Here is a 23008-nt window from a genome sequence, read left to right as displayed (position 1 = left end):
TTGATTTCCAGAAATAGAAATCATACAAAAATGTTTCACGCAAATATTCATCTTCAGACGTATAAATTTATACAACGGTTACTAGCCGGTCTGGATTGTGATAAAAAGAAGCGCATGCAATGCATAAAATATATAATGTCGAGGCTCAGGGATGTGTTGAATTATAGAGATGCTTATGCGGCACAAAGATAAGATTAATTTACCCAAATGTACTAAGAATTACCACACAACTTAAATTTACTTAAATATTGATTTGTTATCCTGTGCCAGACAGATGGCTGATATTCTGAGAAAAGACCTTGATGAAATGAAGTTTTATGGGAACAAAGATTTTGAAAACACGTCGCAGTGTTTAGATTTTAACAAAAATAAGGCACCAAGGTCGAAAATAGTTCTAGTTCATAATGAAGAAAATGTTAACCGTTTTCTAGCTTGGCGATCTCCGCACGCACCCGAATATAATAGACAAATACAATACAATACAATAGTACACAAAACGTAACAAAGAACTAAAGACCGAGCAACACAAACTCCAACAAAACAGTATATATTTCATACAAGTATAGAACTATATGAAGCGTCGTAACTGTTGCGGCGACGTCAATAACGTTGTCGTTGTTTTTTGGTTTTTTTTACACTCAAGATTCAACTTTAACAGGGTATAGCTTGAAAAGTAGCACGGTTGCTAAGGACTTTCTTTGCACCAATCGATTCCTCAGACATTTTAGAATCGTCTCATAAATTTTAAAAAAAATCGATTGTCTAATATGATAGAAAATCTTGGATATGTAACAATTCCTGCTGAATTTCACGATTTTGCCTATATATCCTTTGTAATTTTGATGTATGATGCTGTTAACTTCAACACCTCATATATCAAAAACGAAAACGGTTACCCCCTTTTTTTATTTTATTTTCCGATTTATTTTTACAAGCAGAATCTACATGTAAAATTTAAAAAAAATCCATTGTGTAGTTTAATTACGTACACTTCGCCTTAATACAGAATTATAAGATCTCTAAGAGGTATAGAGAATGCTAATATATACCAGATCACAGCTCTATTGAACCTACAAATATCTTAATTGAAAATACAATATTGAATAATATTACATGATATGATATTTAATGTTTTAAAATGTTTTTCATTAAAAGAAGCCTTTTCCCTATCAAACAGGAACAATTTATAGTGTATACACTTTTTTATAAGGACTTATAAAGGAAAATGAAAGAAAGATTACAAAGGTCTAGTTTATATGCCCCATTTATGGGCATTATGTTTTCTGGTCAGTGTGTGGTTTGTTCATCCTTTCGTTCATCCATTTGTTCGTCTGTTTGTCTGTCCCACTTCAGGTTTAAGTTTTTGGTCAAGGTAGTTTTTGATGAAGTTGAAGTCCAATCAACTTGAAACTTAGTACACATGTTCCCTATGATATATTCTTTATAATTTCTGTTGAATACCAAATTGACTCTAATTTCATGGTCCCCTGTACATAGAAAAGGATAGTGTTATAGTTGGGCATCCATGTACTATGAACACATTCTTGTATATGTTTGCAATCTACATAGAGCAGATTATTTTAAAAAAAAAGACAACAAAAAAGTTGGGAGAAATGGCACATTGCAAAGGTAATTTTAAATATAAAAATAAGATGATGTGGTATGATTGCCAATTAGGCAACTCTCCACAAGTGACCATAAATGACATAGAAATTTACAAATATAGGTCACTATACAGCCTTAATTTCAACCATGAGCAAAACTAAAACTGTCTAGTTAACTTTAAGAGGCCTTAAAATATAAAACAATTGAAACAATAAAACCTAATGGCCTGACTCAGTTCTATATAAAACAATGAACAAACAAAAAATACAATGTGACATACAGCAACAAACAACAATTGAATTACAAGCTCCTGACTTGGGACAGTCATATACAGAATATACTTGTCTATTTTTGAAGACTATATTTTATAGTTGGGTTGCTGTCTCACTGATATTTTTTTGTTCCAGTTATAGAAAGTATTAAAGTATTGTGTGCTTTTAAATAACTAGCAGTTTGAAGACTGGATTTCTTTTTTAATGGGTTGAAGAGAATCGGCTCTCATATTTTTTTCTTATATTGAGAAAGAAAATCTTGATGTATGTTTTTGTACCAAGACATGAAATATATGTCACTAACCCTTTAGTCTTTTTTAGAACATTTAATTTATAATCGTAGACATATAAATTGGTTTCTGGGACATTTGTACCCTGTTGAAAAAATTGATTGATTTGACTTTTATTTCCTATGGCAATTCCTGTTTTATGAACATTACAAAAAGTAAGATAATATTCTGTGCACTTATGTAGCAAGTGTTCAACTAAAAAATGTCTAGAAGGAAGATTGCCTTTTATTATGCTGCCTATATGATGTCTAAGGTATTATTTCAAATTTTGAATTTAATTTTATTTATGTGTTATCGACACCACTGTTTAACACCCCTATTCAGTTATTTGGTGCAGTGGCCAGTTATTTTTTGGTGGAGGAAGCAGGAGTGCCCAGAGAAAACCACAGACCTTCTATAGGAAAACTGATAATCCTAGTCAATTAAGATTTGAGTTGAGTGCACCTGCACGAGTGGGGTTCGAACTCACAACCTTAGTGCTGATTGGCTAGTAATTACAGAAGAAACTACTTAGACCACTCAGCCAACGAGGCCCCCTCGTATTGTGAATTTATCATAAATATCCATTCATATCACCTTAAAGTAATAATTTAGGATGACTGCATTTTTAATACACATGGTCATTGAATTTATACGAGCTTCACAAACTTACACAACTTGATGAAAGAAAACGAGAATGACTAATTGTTGCAATTTTATTAAATTTCTTTCTTTTTCAATTTCAGGATGTTGAGGCAGAAACAGCTGACTCTGTTATGTCCCTGTCCTTACAGAAGAAGGACAAGATATGCCTAGTGTGCGGGGACAAGGCCCTTGGCTATAACTTCAATGCTGTGTCCTGTGAATCATGTAAAGCATTCTTCCGTAGAAATGCTCATAAGGTACTTAATTTATTATGTAAAGCATTCTTCCGTAGAAATGCTCATAAAATACTTAAGAAAGTACTATTCAAAATACAGTACTGTTGCTTTTTATGCTCGTAAGGTTCTCAAGATTGTTAAATAACAATTTAAAATACAGTACTGTCACTTTTAATATGCTTATAAGGTACTTAAGATATTACTATTCAAAATACAGTACTGTTGCTTTTTATGCTTGTAAGGTTCTTAAAGATATTACAATTTAAAATACAATACTGTTGCCACTAGTGACTAATTTCAAAATGTATGAATATTAAAATACGGAGATGTATGTGGTATGGTTGCCAATGAGAACTATCAAACAGAGTTCAAATAAAGGAGAAAACAATTATAGGTCACCATACGGCCATACATGACAACAATGAGAAAAAAACATAAATAACGTCCCAAACACAAAATGTGAAACTAACAACCTAATTAATACAATACAATTTAAAAGCAAAGGCCAGAATTTTTTTTTTCGTATGAGGTTCAGAAACTCGAGAATATTAAGGCAAGACATTTTTCAGACATCCATCTTATATTGTTTTTATAATAACTTAAAGCTCAATTTTAGTTATTTTAACATAGAAATAAAACCTTATTTTCTACACTATACAAGCCCTATATTGTGAAGAAAAGTGAGGTGACATGAAATGGTCATTGCACGGAATTAAACTTTGTTACTATATTTGGGAATAAAGACAACAGGAAGTTAGCTAGCCTCAGTATGCATGTTTGTATTTTAAAATGAATTGTTTATATTGTCCATAAACAATAGATGTAGGAAGATGTGGTGTGAGTGCCAAGGAGACAACCCTTCATCCAAATAACAATTTATAAAAGTAAACCATTATAGGTCAATGTACGACCTTCAACATGGAGCCTCGGCTCACACCGAACAACAAGCTATAAAAGGCCTCAAAATTTCTAGTGTTAAACCATTCAAACAGGAAAAAAACCAAGTTTGTTTTTAGTAAGTGAAAAATTACAAGGATAAGTGTTATTTTTTTTAGAATGATATGTTGACATTGTCCATAAATAAGTTTGTTTTTTTAAACACAAGATAAAAGGTCAATGACCTAGTGAATCCTTCCACGAACAGTTTGATGAAAGAAAAATACATTAAAATGTCCGACGTTTTGACATTAATGCAAGGGATGGTATTTTTATGGCAAAGTGTTAGAAGCTTGGAAATACCATATAAGTTTTAGAATAAAGCCAGTCGTCTGACCATGAAATAGCTATATTAGGCTTAGGGACTATTATGATTTATAATATTACAATAGTTCCAATAAACTCTTACATATAAAAAAAAAGATGTGGTATGATTGCCAATGAGACAACTCTCCTCAAGAGAAAACAATGACACATAAATTGACAGCTATAAGTCACCGTTAAAACATTCTTGGTATAATGCTGCTGAACAATGCCTTGTAGTTTTTTTTTTGGTTTTTTTTACCATTGGTTACTTTTTCAGGATCAGAAAACAATGTAAGGGAAGAAAAAAAGGTTTTAAAAAGGAATTTGAGAGAAAAACAGGCATACAATGTTGATAATTTACTGAAACGGACTGTACATCTCACTGATACACATAGTTAATATGGCTTCTACTAAGGAAAGCTCCATTTGGAGTTAATGTGTTTAGAGACCACATATGTCAGTACTCCTTTCCTATATTGCCTATTGATTTTTCACTGACATAGGAGCTCTAAGCGTAAGCCTAGCGATTACCTGAAATTGATGTATATATGTAATAGCTAAGTTACAAACTTTAGGTGTTGAAAACCTTTTAACACTGAGGATTAATATTCATCTACCTTAAATCTGAACCACTGGTTAAAGATGCACCAGAGATACTATTTTTAGTCACATGATTTTAAGAATGTTTATTTCCATTAAATGGGCTCACAAGGAGCATAGTACAATACAAGACATAAATAAGACAATAACAAAAAGAAACAACAATAGTCTAGTATACATGTACACACAGTTTGAACATCATGAACTACACAATACATAAATATATATGGACCATAATTTGCTATTGGGCTCCGTTTCCTATAACTATAGAAAAGTGATAAAATGTGAATTACTGTAAGAAAAGTTGTAACTACATCTAAAGATGCCATTATTTTTATCAACATACAAGTGTGTGCTACTCTTCCCTAGAAAAAAAATTGAAATTAACAAATTTCAAAGATTATACGACCGTATTTGTGTGTCGTTTCTCGCGTTACTTTTCGCGTCCGAAGTGCATAACGCTGACTAATTTATAGATAATCGTCACCGGCAAATTCGTAATTTTTGCTTTAAGATAACAAAGAACATCGACCAATAAGAATAGTGAGAAGAAAATGCCGAGAACTATAAGTATTTCTGTAGCAGGTGTAAGAACACTGTCGTTATTTTGGTTTCCCATTTCGTAACGCACATTTTAGATGGTTTAATCTGCTTTGTTGTAAAAGAATTCTTTGCAACAATATGCAAATACGAACTCTCGCGAGATGTTCAAACAGGTAAATCAGAGATGATTTACAATCTTGTTTTGTTCTTCGTAATAATTAAGTTAGAAAATGACGTTATCGTTATGCGTTACATTTCACATGAAACAGAAGTCCATTTATTTATTAAAATTGTTTTTGTCGTTAAGTTCTAATCATTTCTGGTCATACGTGAAACATGTGACTAACATGTGATCACGCCCATACAGCCGGATATACGAAATACTAGGTCTAAACATTGTATTTGTTTCCAACGGGATGTAAGCAAACATAATCTGTAGGCTTGTTTCGTCTTGTTTAAAAAAGGAAAATACAATTTTCAAAGAGATTGCGTTGGGGGTCTATTATTTTTCCTATGTGCATAATGTTACATACGATCTTGTGTGAAAATAAATGCCCAATGACTTGACAAAATCGATTTCAGATTTGACCGACGTTTTAACACACTTCGTTTCCCAATAACGATGTAAAGGGTCCTTGGAAAATTCAATCGAAATTACGTCTCCTATCATGGTGCCGATGTTCGTTGGATTGATTTAGCTTCAGCAGTAAATATTACTGGATATTTTAAGTGAATAAAGATAATTTAATAAAAAATACATGTTAATGTACCGTTACACTTGGAATGTACAAAGTTGGTATCTTTGTCACAATTTTTAATTATTTTTTTTTATTCATGTTCTGCAAACACTTATCAGAAACGCAATAAACTTGTCAAAGGAAAAGTAAACCTTTACCATGCATGACTTGAAAGGAAGTACTTTATTGATTTTAGCCCACTGAAGTAGGTTAAAATGTGGAAACCATGTAGATGGTGTACAGGTCACAAATATCACATGGTGCCTATTTTAAAGATGCTAATTCCAAGTTAAAAGTTGTTTTCTTTACTGGATTTAAAGAATTTTACATTACCAATGATTTGGAATAAATTGTATATAACTGGAATTTCAAAACCAAATATAAATACATTTTTTTGGCTAAAACATCAAGATACAACGATTATGGTATCCTGTATCAATGAAGAAAATACGGAAATTCCTGAATAAATTGTACTAATTGTTTTCAAAAGAAGCACATATTTAGGAGTTTTATAATACTGTTACATTTAAGATGGATTTTAAGAAAAAGTATACTGTTCAGATCATTTTAAGCAGATTTTGCAATAAAATAAAACTAAAAAAATGCTTTCGGTTTCTTATGGTTTCCTGTCGCGTTTAAAAAAAACTTTAATTTAACATTGAAAATAGATTTTAAATATTAACATGAAGCAAGTAACACTAGTAATGGTGTTCATTTATGTCTTTTGAAACATATTGTGCAAAATAAAGAAAATAAAGATTGGTTTCCTGTTTTGTTTCCTGTCACGTAAACAGTGAATCAAAATGTATTAATTTTTTCTCGAAAAACTCAATTGTTCCATTAATACTATTCTAACATCAACACAACCCACAGAATAAAAGTTAAAGTTTTAGAACTTATAAAAAAGGATACAAAAAGAAACCAAAGGCCGAATACCAAATTATGGTCCATATATATTTCCTCCTTTTCAGGCACACCCAAACATGAAAATTTTTCTAAAATAAATTGGCAATGTGTTGGATCTTTAGAGTAACTGTAAAACTAAAAGCCACCAAGGGATGGTGCTGCATGGCAAGGTGGGAGATAGACCCACATGGAATACATGAATGTTACATAGATAATTTGGTTATTATTTTAGAATTAAAATTTTATTGAAAATCTATAAATGCCTTGATGCAAAAAGAACTTGAAAATCAGACTAGAATTATGAATATTAATAAAGGACATATTAAATTGATGATATTTAAATATCTTTAAAGAGTTCATTTTAACTGTGCTTTTGTTAAATCTGAAACAAGATAATTATATACATGATATGATATAAATAGTAATGTCAAGGCTTATGAAGTCAAGGTTTCTATAATTTATGAGTATAAATACTTATCTGAAATAATAATAACTTATAAGATTAATCACCTCATGTTTATAGTTATAAATTATTTTTTTTTGTGTCTTTCTAATAACAATTAAAAAAAGAGGACTTTGGCTTAATAAAATATACAGCCAGAGATAGAGTGACACTCATATATATATCTATAGAAGATGTGGTATGAGTGCCAATGAGACAACTCTCCATCCAAGTCACAATTTGTATTTATAAGTAAACAATTATAGGTCAAAGTTCAGCCTGCAACATGGAGCATTGGCTCACATTAAAAAGCAAGCTATAAAGGGTCTCAAAAAATTAGATCTGGCATACTTTACCCTCCACAAGAGACCAAGTGACGGGATGTTGAAGTTAACAACTATAGGTCACTTTTGCACTTCAGCAATGAGCAAAAACAATACCAGTACCTCAAAAGCTTTATGCATGAATAATTCTGGTTTACTCTTTAATTTTCTGAGCTAAATCAACTGTAGACAAATGTTAAGTTAGGATGCAGTATCCTGAAAGTATTGATGATGTCTTAAAAAATTTATGCACACAAAAATTTTATATTATGACTGTACCTTAATTTCTTGAGTTTTTAGAAATAAAGGATAAAAATGTTGATAAAAATTTGACTTTACCTTACTTTCTTAAGTTTAACATAGATTTGAAGAAATTATAATGTATATAAAGATTGAGATGTGACTTTTCTTATATCCCATAAATGTAAGAAATGTAAAAAACATCTTATAAAATTTTTCAACCTATTAAATCTTTTAAATTACTTAAGTCCTTTTGATAAATTGTCCATTAAAATGTTTTGAAGAAAATTTGACCAAAATATCAACAACATTAACATGCAGTATATAAATATATGAGCTGTGACTGTCTATAAGCCAGAAGCAGTTATAAACTGAGTTTTCCAAAGTAGAAGTACAAATAAATGGTGAAGTATGGTGTGCAGGGCAACATTTTCTTTGCAATTAATTATGAACCATAGTCCATCCAACCAATGCTTGTCAAATTTGGAGGTAGAAGATTGATAGGGATGATTTTCTCTTTTACGGTTCAGGAGTTATGGTCCTTGACTGATTGAAATGTGGTGCTTTACATTATTTCCATGCAATATCTCATAAACTGTTCAACCAATTCTTTTAAAAAAGTTTAATATGTCATTAAAATTACTGATGAAAAATGGGGGTCAAAGTTTCATATTAAAATTTTCACTTTTTTTGTTCAAGAATTATGATACTTGATTATTGATAGATTGTTAAATAATAGATAGGCACAGAACGTGGCAGGTTAAACCAGTTGAAAAGTGCTGTTCATTTGAATACATCTATTTCATTCTGCTTCAGTTGCCTCATATTTTAAACAATGGTTCTCCTCAAAATACTAAAAAAAAAACTAAAAAAAAGTTTGCATTCCTGTCTTTGACAGTCTATTTCTTGTTTTGTTGTTGACATTGTTATTGTAATTGGGCTGACATGTATCTTAGTTTTCTCATGTAGTGATAAGTGTGTTAATTATTTTCTTTCATAGGAAGGTGTCATAGAAAAATAAAAAAAAAAATAGCCTTTCTAGACGTCTTTATTATTTAGACTTAAGTTCCATTCCTCTCCATTCATGTTAAAGCTGACAGAATACACCATGCAACTTCCATGCATACTTCAAATTGTATCTTTGCAAACTGATCTGACAGGAACATGATCAAATTTCAAAAAGTGTACTTTCAAAATTTAAACTCACATAATGACACATTTACAAATTAGATTTTCGACTGGGATAGTTTTTAGACATCTATATTTTTTTTTTCAAAATTTATTTGGGTAAGCAAATTTTTATATTTTAAAGTTTTTGACTGAAGTATATAAAATACTAAGTTAAAAATCAGATGAGTTGTACAGTAATATCATGTATGTACTTTATACAAAAATTAATCAATTTAAAAATTTTGCTTTAAAGACATATATCCTTTCTGTGTCGAAATGATATAAGTATTAAAAAACCCAGAAAGATGTGGGTATATATTACGAGAAAGCAAGCCCCTGCCACAATAAATGAAAAGGCCCCTAGAGGTTGATATGCTGTCTTCAATACAACCTACAACTCATTTGTTCATAATAAAACTTATGAATAAAATTGTACTGCAATCTCATCACAGCAAATTTCATTGATAAGTTCATCTCCTCTGCACAGCTGATGCAAATTAATTGCAAACAATTTTAGAATGTAAAAATTGAAATGTCACCATAAGAGTCAGTGAAATTGAGAGCTCACAATTTCTCTAGGGGTTTGAAAGAACAGATGCTTAACTGTAAGAGTTAAAAGATAGCTGAAACATTAATGAAGATTCATTGATACCACTGTTAAACTGTTTTTTATTAGATCACATACTTCATTTATACTAATTTACATAGTGACTTACTGACTTACCAGTGGAATATTACATTGGAGGTGGGTGGATTTGTGTCATTTTGACACATTTAGTATTGACAAAATGACAAAATGGTTTCGGAAACCAAGAAATGAAAGTTAATTCACATGATTTAATATGTACACAAATGTATCACAAATTAAATATAATTAAGATGTCTAGTTTTTAGCATGGAAGCAAATAGGAATAAATTTATTGATTAAAAGTTGTGAAAAAAGTTATAAGTTCAAGAAATTCCAAGTCTTATGCTGTTTTGCATTCAATATGGCATTTGATCGAGGACTTTAAATTATTCATTGACAATCCCAAATTAGGGAGATTTTGGCTTGGATATGGTAATTGATTATACATCATGTACAACAAAGATAAATAAATTAGAAGATGTGTTATGAGTGCCAATGTGACTACTCTCCACCCAAGCTACTTTATTTTGAAAATAAATTGAGCTCCTTATAACTGTAATTGCTGGAAATGTTAAACTGGTTGTTACTACTGACAGACCACCCAAACTAAACTGGGATAATTGCAGAATCTTCATCAAAGACTTGCTGTTTACCTATTGCATGCAAACATCATAACCTTTTTTTTGCAAGATACCTGCTGCATGATTTGAAAAGGTTGTTGTACTTTCTGCAAGCAAACTTTATGCATGTAATACAAACAGTATGCTACGTTGTCACATTATACATGTATTTATTTTTGTTTTGATCAACACATCAGCAAGAAGCTTCAAACTAATAACACTCACAAGATCTTTTTTTTTATTGTTTTGCGTGATAAAAGTCCTGAAAGCAAGAGATAGATGTTCTTATTTCTGTCCATGTCAGCTCTTGTTAAGGTGTTATTTTACAAAACAAATAACAGTTAAATAGCGTCATAAAATCTATTTCCATTTTTTATTGATTTTATTTGGCTGAAGCTAAACCATTTTTTTCTAAAATTAACAATTTTTTCAACAAGCCCAATAAAGTTTGTAAAGACACATTTTTGTAAACATACCTAATAAAGTTTTTACAATTTGATTGAAGGTTTGGTTAAATCATTAAATTTTCATAAAATTTTCAAGGCTGTTGGAGAAGATTTGATGCTCACAACATATATTATAAGCAATGTAAAATTTAGCAAAGGTATTTTCTGTTTTTAGCTCACCTGGCCCAAAGGGCCAAGTGAGCTTTTCTCATCACTTGGTGTCCGGCGTCCGTCATCGTCCGTCATCGTCCTGCGTTAACTTTTACAAAAATCTTCACCTCTGAAACTACTGGGCCAAATTAAACCAAACTTGGCCACAATCATCATTTGGGTATGTAGTTTAAAAAATGTGTCCGGTGACCTGGTCAACTAACCAAGATGGCCGCCATGGCTAAAAATAGAACGTAGGGGTAAAATGCAGTTTTTGTCGAGCCTGCAACTTTTGTTGCAGAAAGCTCGACATAGGGATAGTGATCCGGCGGCGGTGGCGGCGGTGTTAGCTCACTTCTTAAAAGCTATTTATTTTAGAAGGTGGAAGACCTGGATGCTTCATTCTTTGTATATAGATGCCTCATGTTACGAAGTTTCCGTCAGTCACATGTCCATTGTCCTTGACCTCATTTTCATGGTTCAGTGACCACTTGAAAAAATAGTTCAGATTTTTTGTAATGTTAAATTCTCTCTTACTGTAAATAATAGGATAACTATATTTAGTATGTGCATACCTTGCAAGGTCCTCATGCCCGTCAGACAGTTTTCACTTGACCTCGACCTCATTTCATGGATCAGTGAACAAGGTTAAGTTTTGGTGGTCAAGTCCATATCTCAGATACTATAAGCAATAGGTCTAGTATATTTGGTGTATGGAAGGACTGTAAGGTGTACATGTCCAACTGGCAGGTATCATCTGACCTTGACCTCATTTTCATGGTTCAAAGGTTATAGTTAAGTTTTTGTGTTTTGGTCTGTTTTTCTCATACTTTATGCAATAGGTTTACTATATTTGTTGTATGGAATGATTGTAAGGTGTACATGTCTAGCCGGCAGATGTCATCTGACCTTGGCCTCATTTTCATGGTTCAGTGGTTATAGCTAAGTTTTTGTGTTTTGGTCTGTTTTTCTCATACTTTATGCAATAGGTTTACTATATTTGTTGTATGGAATGATTGTAAGGTGTACATGTCTACCGGGCAGATGTCATCTGACCTTGACCTCATTTTCATGGTTCAGTGGTCAAAGTTAAGTTTTTGAGTTTTGGTCTTTTTATCTAATACTACATGTCATAGGTCAACTGTATTTGGTGTAGGGAAATATTTTATGATCTATATGTCAGTCGTGCAGGTTTTATTTGACCTTGACCTGGTTTTCACGGTTCATTGCTCAGTGTTAAGTTTTGCTTTTTGGTCTATTTTCTTAAACTATAAGCAATAGGTCAACTATATTTGTTGTATGGAAGCATTGTTAGCTGTACATGTCTGCCTGGCATTTGGTTCAACTGACCTTGAACTCATTTTCATGGTTCATGTTAAGTTTATGTGACAGTCGTAATAAAGCTTTATATTTAGGAGTATCAACATAATATCAATGATTAGTAAAGAAGGCGAGACATTTCAGTGTGTGCACTCTTGTTGGCTTATAACTCAAAAACCAAAGCATTTAGAGCAAATCTGACATGGGTAAAATTGGTTATCAGGTCAAGATCTATCTGCCCTGAAATTTTCAGATGAATTGGACAACCCGTTGTGGGTTGCTGCCCCGAAATTGGTAATTTTAAGGAAATTTTACTGTTTTTGGTTATTATCTTGAATATTATTATAGATAGAGATAAACTGTAAACAGCAATAATGTTTATCAAAGTTATATTTACAAATAAGTCAACATGACCCAAATGGTCAGTTGACCCCTTTAGGAGTTATTGCCCTTTATAGTCAATTTTTAACCATTTTTCGTAAATCTTAGTAATCTTTTACAAAAATCGTCTCCTCTGAAACTGCTGGGCCAAATTAATCCAAACTTGGTCAAAATCATCTTTGGGGTATCTAGTTTAAAAAATATGTCCTGAGACCCGGCCATCCAACCAAGATGGCCGCCACGGCTAAAAATAGAACATAGGGGTAAAATGCAGTTTTTGGCTTAACTCAAAAACCAAAGCATTTAGAGCAAATCTGACATGGGATAAAATTGTTAATCAGGTCAAGATCTATCTGCCCTGAAATTATCAGATGAATCGGACAACCCTTTGTTAGTTTGCTGCCCCTGATTTGGTAATTTTAAGGAAATTTTGCCGTTTTTGGTTATTATCAAAGATTATTATAGAAAGAGATAAACTGTAAACAGCAATAATGTTCAGCAAAGTAAGATTTACAAATAAGTCAACATGACAGAAATGGTCAATTGACCGACCCCCTAAGGATTCATTGCCCTTTATAGTCAATTTTTATACGACCGCAAAAATTTTAATTTTTCGTTGTATATTGCTATCATGTTGGCGCTGTCGTCTGCGTCGTCGTCATCGTCCGAATACTTTTAGTTTTTAGCACTCTAACTTTAGTAAAAGTGAATAGAAATCTATGAAATTTTAACACAAGGTTTATGACCACAAAAGGAAGGTTGGGATTGATTTTGGGAGTTTTGAATAAGGGGCCCAAAGGGTCCAAAATTGAACTTAATTTGATTTCATCAAAAATTGAATAATTGGGGTTCTTTGATATGCCGAATCTAACTGTGTATGTAGATTCTTAATTTTGGTCCGGTTTTCAAATTGGTCTACATTAAGGTCCAAAGGGTCCAAAATTAAACTTAGTTTGATTTTGACAAAAATTGAATCCTTGGGGTTCTTTGATATGCTGAATCTAAAAATGTACTTAGATTTTTGATTATTGGCCCAGTTTTCAAGTTGGTCCAAATCTGGTCCAAATTAAACTTTGTTTGATTTTATCAAAAATTGAATAATTGGGGTTCTTTGATATGCCAAATCTTACTGTGTATGTAGATTCTTAATTTTTAGTCCCGTTTTCAAATTGGTCTACATTAAAGTCCGAAGGGTCCAAAATTAAACTAAGTTTGATTTTAACAAAAATTGAATTCTTGAGCTTTTTTGATATGCTGAATCTAAACATGTACTTAGATTTTTGATTATGGGCCCAGTTTTCAAGTTGGTTCAAATCAGGATCCAAAATTATTATATTAAGTATTGTGCAATAGCAAGTAATTTTCAATTGCACAGTATTCAGCAATAGCAAGAAATCTTCAATTACACAGTATTGTGCAATAGCAAGAAATTTTTAATTGCACAGTATTGCGCAATAGCAAGAAATCTTCAATTGCACAGTATTGTGCAATAGCAAATATTTTCAATTGCACAGTATTGCACAATAGCAAGAAATATCTAATTGCACAATATTGTTCAATAGCAAGAAATTTTCAATTGATTGGAATTATCTTTCTTTGTCCAGAATAGTAGTTGAATCAACTTAAATCATTGTTTTATACAATATACAATGTATATTCACTTTTACTACCAACTGATAAATTAAAACAATCTTTACCATTCAGTGATAACAAGCACCTTTTGTTACATTTTAATATTTTATGATGTATTAAAATGAGTAGTTATTGTTGCAAACTCCATTAGAAATTTGAATTGAGATCAGTTTTGGAAAAAGGGAAAGGGGGATGTGAAAAAAAAAAAATGGGGGGGGGGGGGGGGGCGGTGGTTAAATTTTTCTCATTTCAGATTTCATAAATAAAAAGAAAATTTCTTCAAACATTTTTTGGAGAGGATTAATATTCAACAGCATAATGAATTGCTCAAAGGAAAAAAAAAGTATTTTAAGTTCATTAGACCACATTCATTCTGTGTCAGAAACCTATGCTGTGTCAACTATTTAATCACAATCCAAATTTAGAGCTGAATCCAGCTTGAATGTTGTGTCCATCCTTCCCCAACCGTTCAGGGTTCAACCTCTGCGGTCGTATAAAGCTGCACCCTGCGGAGCATCTGGTTAACAATTTTCATAAAATTTGTTAATTTTCACTAACATTTTCCACTGAAACTACTGGGCCAAGTTTATTATAGATAGAGATAATTGTAAGCAGCAAGAATGCTTTGTAAAGTAAGATCTACAAACACATCACCATCACCAAAACACATTTTTGTCATGAATCCATCTTTTGCTTTGTTTAATATTCACATAGACCAAGGTGAGCGACACAGGCTCTTTAGAGCCTCTAGTCTTGTTTTCTTGTAAATTCAGTGTTTTTGATTTTCGTGGTACAAAGTGAGATTAAAATTTTTCACAAATTAAGCAAACCCAATCATCACATGATTCTGCTTCTACATAAAAATTCCCTGATTCACATACATTTAAATTCTTATAAGCCTAGTTCTTTTCAAACAATTGATAACTTCAAACTTTTAACATGTTTATTATACAGCCTTCTGCTCTTCTCAAAAGCACAAATGGTATTAATAGCTCAGTCAATTAGTAAAAAAAAAACCACCATGTTCAATATCATTGCTACAGTTTTTTTTTAAAGTTCCATTTATAGGTGAGTTTCTCACTTTGAGGCACAATAAGGGATATTGACCCATATTTGTTAATATATGGAGACTTGAGATATTGACCGATATATGTATTACTGTAATATATGGAGACATACATAAATTGTATGTTTTCAGTAGAAGCCATATTGTATTGGCTGGCTAAATGTCATTCTAACTCACTTGAACGAGGTATTTACAGTAAATGTCAATTACAAAATTTGCCAATAGAAACTTTGAATAAATAATGTCAAATGAACCAACAACACCTTCTAGCGGTACAAGCTGGTTAAGTTATCAGGATGGATACCAAAGTATGCTCCAGTTATTTAAAAAATATCATAAATCCAAAAATATAAAAGGACAACATCCTGGGTTTATATAATCCTTGTTTTCAAAATTCCAATAGGGAACATACTTTATTTTATTGTAACAATAAACCAATTTTTGAGACGTTTCGGTCATTCGGTTTTATATAAGGCAAGGAAATAATTTATTGTGGTTTTCTTTTTGCCACTCAGAAATTTTGATAAGTTGCAACCATCCTCCTGCATTTGTATTTAAAAGATGAATGCTTCTTTTATTGAGATGTGCATTAAAAGCGGACCAAAGCTCATTTTGTGTAGAAACACTTCATTCTAAAATATGTGCCAATCAGAACTTTCTCAACCCTACACAATTACAAAAGACAAACCTTCAATTTTTATACGACCGCAAAAATTTTAATTTTTTGGTTGTATATTGCTATCACGTTGGCGTCGTCGTCGTCATGCGTCATTGTCTTGCGTCGTCGTCGTCGTCCGAATACTTTTAGTTTTCGCATTCTAACTTTAGTAAAAGTGAATAGAAATCAATGAAATTTTAACACAAGGTTTATGACCACAAAAGGAAGGTTGGGATTGATTTTGGGAGTTTTGGTCCAAACATTTTAGGAATTAGGGGCCAAAAAGGGCCCAATTAAGCATTTTCTTGGTTTTCGCACTATAACTTTAGTTTAAGTGAATAAAAATCTATGAAATTTTGACACAAGGTTTATGACCACAAAAGGACGGTTGGGATTGATTTTGGAGTTTTGGTTCCAACAGTTTAGGAATTAAGGGCCAAAAAAGGGCCCAAATAAGCATTATTCTTGGTTTTTGCACCATAACTTTAGTATAAGTAAATAGAAATCTATGAAATTTAAACACAAGGTTTATGACCATAAAAGGAAGGTTGGGTTTGATTTTGGGAGTTTTGGTCCCAACAGTTTAGGAATAAGGGGCCCAAAGGGTCCAAAATTGAACTTTGTATGATTTCATCAAAAATTGAATAATTGGGGTTCTTTGATATGCCAAATCTAACTATGTATGTAGATTCTTAATTTTTGGTCCCGTTTTCAAATTGGTCTACATTAAGGTCCAAAGGGTCCAAAATTAAACTTAGTTTGATTTTAACAAAAATTGAATCCTTGGGGTTCTTTGATATGCTGAATTGAAAAATGTACTTAGATTTTTAATTATTGGCCTAGTTTTCAAGTTGGTCCAAATGGGGGTCCAAAATTAAACTTTGTTTGATTTCATCAAAAATTGAATAAATGGGTTCTTTGATATGCCAAATCTAACTGTGTATGTAGATTCTTAATTTTTGGTCCAGTTTTCAAATTGGTCTACATTAAGGTCCAAAGGGTCCAAAATTAAACTAAGTTTGATTTTAACAAAAATTAAATTATTGGGCTTATTTGATATGCTTTATCTAAACATGTACTTTGATTTTTGATTATGGGCCCAGTTTTCAAGTTGGTCCAAATCAGGATTCCATATCAAGTATTGTGCAATAGCAAGAAATTTTCAATTGCACAGTATTGCACAATAGCAAGAAATATCTAATTGCACAATATTGTGCAATAGCAATTAATTTTCAATTGGAGTTATCTTTCTTTGTATAGAATAGTAGTTGATAATATATGTTGGAAATTTGCCAGACATGACTATGATGTCATTTTCTATTTTTATTTGCCAATAACTTTATGTAAATAACTTCATTGGAAATTTGCCAATATAAAATGTTGCTGATGAAGCTTTTTTTCCTTATCTTATCTAAAATGTTTTTAGATAATGTATGTTGGACATTTGCCAGACATGACTATGATGTCATTTTCTATTTTTATTTGCCAATAACTTTATGTAAATAACTTCATTGGAAATTTGCCAATATAAAATGTTGCTGATGAAGTTTTTTTTTCCTTATCTTATCTAAAATATTTTTAGCTTAAAAGTTGTGTCCATACTTGTTCTCATTTCAGATTTCATAAATAAAAAGAAAATTTCTTCAAACATTTTTTTGACAGGATTAATATTCAACAGCATAGTGAATTGCTCAAAGGCAAAACAATTTTTAAGTTCATTAGACCACATTGATTCTGTGTCAGAAACCTATGCTGTGTCAACTATTTAATTTTAGATTTAAATAAGTTTGAAGAAGAAATCTTTAATTGATTTGTAAAATCTTGACATTTGTTTTGTGTAAAAAACCCATATAATGTCAAAAACTTTATCACAATCCAAATTCAGAGCTGTATCACGCTTAAATGTTTTGTCCATACCTGCCCCAACTGTTCAGGGATCGACCTCTGCGGTCGTATAAAGCTGCGCCCTGCAGAGCACCTGGTTCTAATTACATTGTTTATGCTACAACCATGAAAAAACAATTGTTATCTTGAAAGCTTTTACCATTTTTCTCTGTGCTTTGTTGTGATGTTGTCATGGGAAGCACATGCAGTCATGAAATTTGCATTTTATTGAGAAATGAAATATCGTTTAGGAAAGCCTCATGATCATCATCAGCCAATCAAACGTACAGATTCTTATGAAACATACATTTAATGTAATCATATAAATATACACATGTGCTAATATATGTTTTGTGATTTTCTTTTTCCGTAGACAATACGAGGGCGCTGTGAAGGAACATGTGAGGTCACAGTAGACTCAAGGTCATTCTGTAAGAAATGTCGTCTCAACAAATGTTTTACTGTTGGGATGAGAAAAGATATGATATTAAGTAAGTATCAGATTAAAATTAGGATTAAAAAAACTATTAATATATTGGTTGCAATGAAATAACATGATTTCATAGTACTTTTGAATAGGATTATACTGCACGTGAAAAAAGTAGAGAATATCATATTTCTGTTTCAATATCTGTCAGACATCCTTATCAAGTTCTATCAACCTACTAGACACCAATATAATCCAAAGCAGGTTGATACAGTGTGCGATATTGAAATACCCATATCACATACACTTTATTATATACTGTAATTTCGAATTATTGCATGCATTTATTATTGCGATTTTTTAAGAATGGATAAAAATGCGAGATTTATTATTTCGATTTCCGGAAAACCTGCATAAAAATATAAATATCAGTTTCAGAATGGGAGTTCTAACCATAGCGATCCTAACCAAGTGCCAGTGGCATTATTATACAACCGCAAAAAAAAATTGGGATTGTATAATGGTAGGATGTCACCTGTGTTGTCTGCGTCGTCGTCCGAAGACGCATTTGGTTTCCGGACAATAACTTAAGATTAAGTGAATGGATTTCTGTGAATTTTTTAAGAAGGTTCAATACCACAAGAGACAGGTTAGGGATGATGGTCCCAACCGTTTAGGAAATAGGGGCCCAATAGGGGCCAAAAACAAGTATTTTTATAGTTTCAGGATAATAACTTGTTTATAAGTATTTTGATTGCTCTACAATCATACCACAATGTTTAATACCAAATGTAGAATGGTTTGGATTTATTTTGGGGTTATGGTGCCAACAGTTTAGGAATTAAGGCCCAAAAAGGGGTCAAAACAAGCATTTTTGTAGTTTCTGGACAATTACTTGTGTATGAGTGAATGGATCTCTCTGACATTGTACCACAAGGTTCCATATCACAAAATCAAAATCTTTTACAGAAAACAAACATGACAGACATGAACCGATCACTACTTTAAACTCAGCTTTAAGACTTCTGACTTGGGAAAAGCACTAACAGGTCAGAATGTTGCGGAGTTAATCATATTTGAAGACAACCACCCACTCTCTAACCTGGGACAATGGTGCAACACAAGAAACAAATTATGCTAAATGTATAATAAATTTAAAAAAATATGAGAAACAACAAAAAAAATTAAAAAATAACCTGACTCACATAGAGGCTCTTGACTTGAGACAGACAAATATAGAATGTGGCTGGTTAAACAAGTCTGATGTCAGCAATTTATCTAAAAAAATATATGAGACTTAAGGGATACAGACATTTGTGAACTAATATGTTAATAGGTCATTTGTTCCATGTTTTTTTCTATATTTAAATTCTCCAATAAATACTATAATTACTCTGTTTGTTTTTAAATTTTAATTATCTCTGTTTTTAAGATTAATTTACTTTAAGAATCTACTTTGTTCATTATCAATGTGTCACCAATGAATCAAGAAAAAAAATAAGAATTCAACTTATACAGAATTAATGTGTCCAGTTGTTCAGTCAATGGTTGAATTTTTTTTTTCTTTATTTGAATTCTTCAATTAAGTAATACTGTGGTTATTCTGGTTTATTCATAATTAAAAGCCATTTTATCTCAGTTTTTAAGATAAATTTTAGACAGACTATTAGTAGTGTATTCTCAACGGTATAATGATAATTCTGATCTTTGTTCTATAATGAATTATTCTGGAGTGATCTTGAAATTGAATATGAAGAAAAACATTGAAAATTTCATTATTATTTAGATTTAAACTTGATGCTATAAAAAATTCTATGTAAAACCATTGTCCATTATCTTCAAATAAGATTGAGCCTGGATTTAAGTCAGCTCTGTAAATTGGTCTGATTTTTAGTCAATTTAAACTTTTCCTGACCAGTTATGAATTTGTTAATAGTTTGATCTCATTTAAGTTCTTAATTGGTGAAAGTTTTATATCATCTCAGTTTTTCATTGGTGAAAATTCAATTATGACATAAAATTTTATAAACTTCCTATCCTGATGTTACAAAAAAAGAAAACTATGCGAGTGAGTATGCCTCTGACATGACTTCACATAGACAATTTACTTGATATTAAAAAAAGATAAAGAAAGTTTGTCTGCATATTGTCTAATGAATAGAGATTCCATCTCTGCATCTCTTGCAATACATTTTCCCACTCTCAATAGTTGGATTTAAACATGTACTCCATAAGCTTCTTGTTTAAATCTTGATAACTTACTGTCTTGACTGGGGAAAAAAAATCATTGTATATTATCTATAGGTCCCTACAAGGGGAAAAAATAAAACAATTCAACATTAAAATAGGTTTATTTTCTTATGATGTATACAGAAATCCCTTTTATTAGGGTGGTTTCCTATTTTAAAAAAAAAGGGAAAATCATCAACAACACGTTATGGTTGTATTCAAATGACATATTTGAAGAAAATGCTGTAGTGAACTCTATATTCGGTACATTTTAATATTGGAAATAAATCACAGCATCTGTTACTGACCTACGTCATGTCATAGACCAGCTGATGTCTATTTCTGAACTGAACGACATCTGCTTTCGAAATACTTCCTGCTTGTGAATAATCATACATTTTTGTAATTGAGAAAGAGATTCATATAAAGAAAACTTATATTTGCTTAAATCTAGATTATATTTTGTTTTGGCCAAAACATTAACCTTTGGTACTTCAGCAAGTAGTATAAGTAAATGAAATTTATTATCTTTTTTTGTATGATGCTTTTTCAAATTTTACAATTGATACCTATCTGATTTTGAAAGTGACTTGAAAATTTTTTTCTGTCTGTTGACTTATGAAATGTGCATTTTGTACACATTATTTAAATATGTTGCATTTCATCTGTTTATTTACACAATAAAATGAATTTAAAATGTTCATTCGATATATGCAGTTTTATAAGGAAGCTACAAGATGTGTCTTCATAGAAAATTAACATAATTGATTATTCAAATTTATTACATACATGGTTTTCAATTACAATTTCTAAGAATTTGTATTGAATAATAGTTTCATATGATAAAAATGTAAACTGAAATTAATATTCCTTTGTTTACATTGATGATATTAATATTAATGTCATAAATATAAAAATAAGTGCCAATGAGACAACTATCAAAAATATTTAAAAGCAAAACTATAATGAAGTTGTTTTCATATTTAAATTCACTCTTGTCAAAGTTAATTACCGGTAAACCAGATATTTTAGACAACAGGGGCATTGAGTGATATGCTTGACTGTTCCTCCTTTTATTGTCCTGTTTTTCCATCCTTTTCCTTCCGTCTCTTTCACTGTCTTTGCATCCCATTTTCATTTATTTAAAGCTTGAGTTGGGGGGGGGGGGGGGGGGGGCATTTATTTATTTATGTCCTCTGTCACTTTCTTTGATTTTACTTTGTTGAAGGAAGCCTTTGAAGAAAAAGTTTCTGCCAGGTCAGGTGATTGATGCAGACTTGTTTCAGCCTCTTTTCTATAGTGATTTTGATCTAACATTTTGTTTGTATTGCCTTGAAACATTTAACGATAATGAGGTGAATAAAATCAGAACTTTATTGACATGTTACACAGCACAAACTCATTATTTTCAAAGACCATATAAGTTTTTAAAAAAAAATCAATTATTTTGCTAATATGCATGCCTATGATATTTCACATGCAGCTGTTATAAATCTGATTTATACACCTGACTTAAAAGTAAGTCAGCTTAAATTTTGAAAATTATGGGTTTTTATTCTTTCTTGTTGATAATAATAAAAAAAAAAAACAACAACCAGGAAGTAGATGGTAAATGCAAAAAAAAGATGACAAAAACAAAATGACATTGAAGGCCAATGAACTCTAGATATGTAATGTTGTCAATTTTTTGTATAACTATGTCACAAATCAGGTAGAAAAACATGAAGACTCCCAGTTTGGTGTAAATAAAAATGATAGATACCAAGATTGAAATTTTGCATTTGTGCCAGACACATGCTTTGTCTACAAAAGACTGATCATCAGTGATTCTCAAATCTAAAAAAAATTAAAATGCCAAATAAAGTATGAAATTAAAGAGCATTGAGTATATTTGTATATAGATGGATATGATCACCATTTTAGTTTCCACTAAATTTAAACACTATAGTATGGACCATTAAACACAGGTCAAGTTGTTTTTGGATGGTATTGATAGGGATGTTCTAAGAGTCATGGCCCATTTGACTTACATAAAAATAAAACGTATGGACTGTGTAACAGACATTACACTGAGATTTCTTTTCTCACAATGATAACTTAAGTACCTCTTGGCTGGAATTATTGAAATTTTCAAGCTCAATGTCATGAAATATGTCAAGTTATAATTCGAATGATTTGATAAACATGTATCCGTTAAAAACACATTAACCATTGTTACCATAATAATGGTCGATAACTCAAGTACCTTTTGACTAAATCTTTTTTTTTATTTTAACACTATGTAATGAACCATGATATAAAATGTTTTAAGAATTTGACAAGCTGTTGTATACTAGG

At 31.3% G+C, this 23008-nt stretch overlaps 1 protein-coding gene across 2 annotated transcripts in view; it reads left to right on the top strand.

Moving 5' to 3' along the window:
* LOC143080240 (vitamin D3 receptor B-like) overlaps nucleotides 1–23008 on the top strand; it is an 88867-nt gene that overhangs the window by 60133 nt on the left and 5726 nt on the right. For both annotated transcript variants that reach the window (XM_076255970.1, XM_076255971.1), the window contains 2 exons: nucleotides 2893–3048; nucleotides 18389–18506. In XM_076255970.1, coding sequence (XP_076112085.1) covers nucleotides 2893–3048; nucleotides 18389–18506 — 274 coding nt within the window. The remainder of the gene's footprint in view (nucleotides 1–2892; nucleotides 3049–18388; nucleotides 18507–23008) is intronic.

This window comes from Mytilus galloprovincialis, chromosome 6 (assembly GCF_965363235.1).
Source record: "Mytilus galloprovincialis chromosome 6, xbMytGall1.hap1.1, whole genome shotgun sequence".
Lineage (NCBI taxonomy): Eukaryota > Metazoa > Mollusca > Bivalvia > Mytilida > Mytilidae > Mytilus > Mytilus galloprovincialis.
The sequence above is the reverse complement of the archived record's forward strand: the minus strand, read 5'-3'. Positions and strand labels throughout refer to the sequence as shown.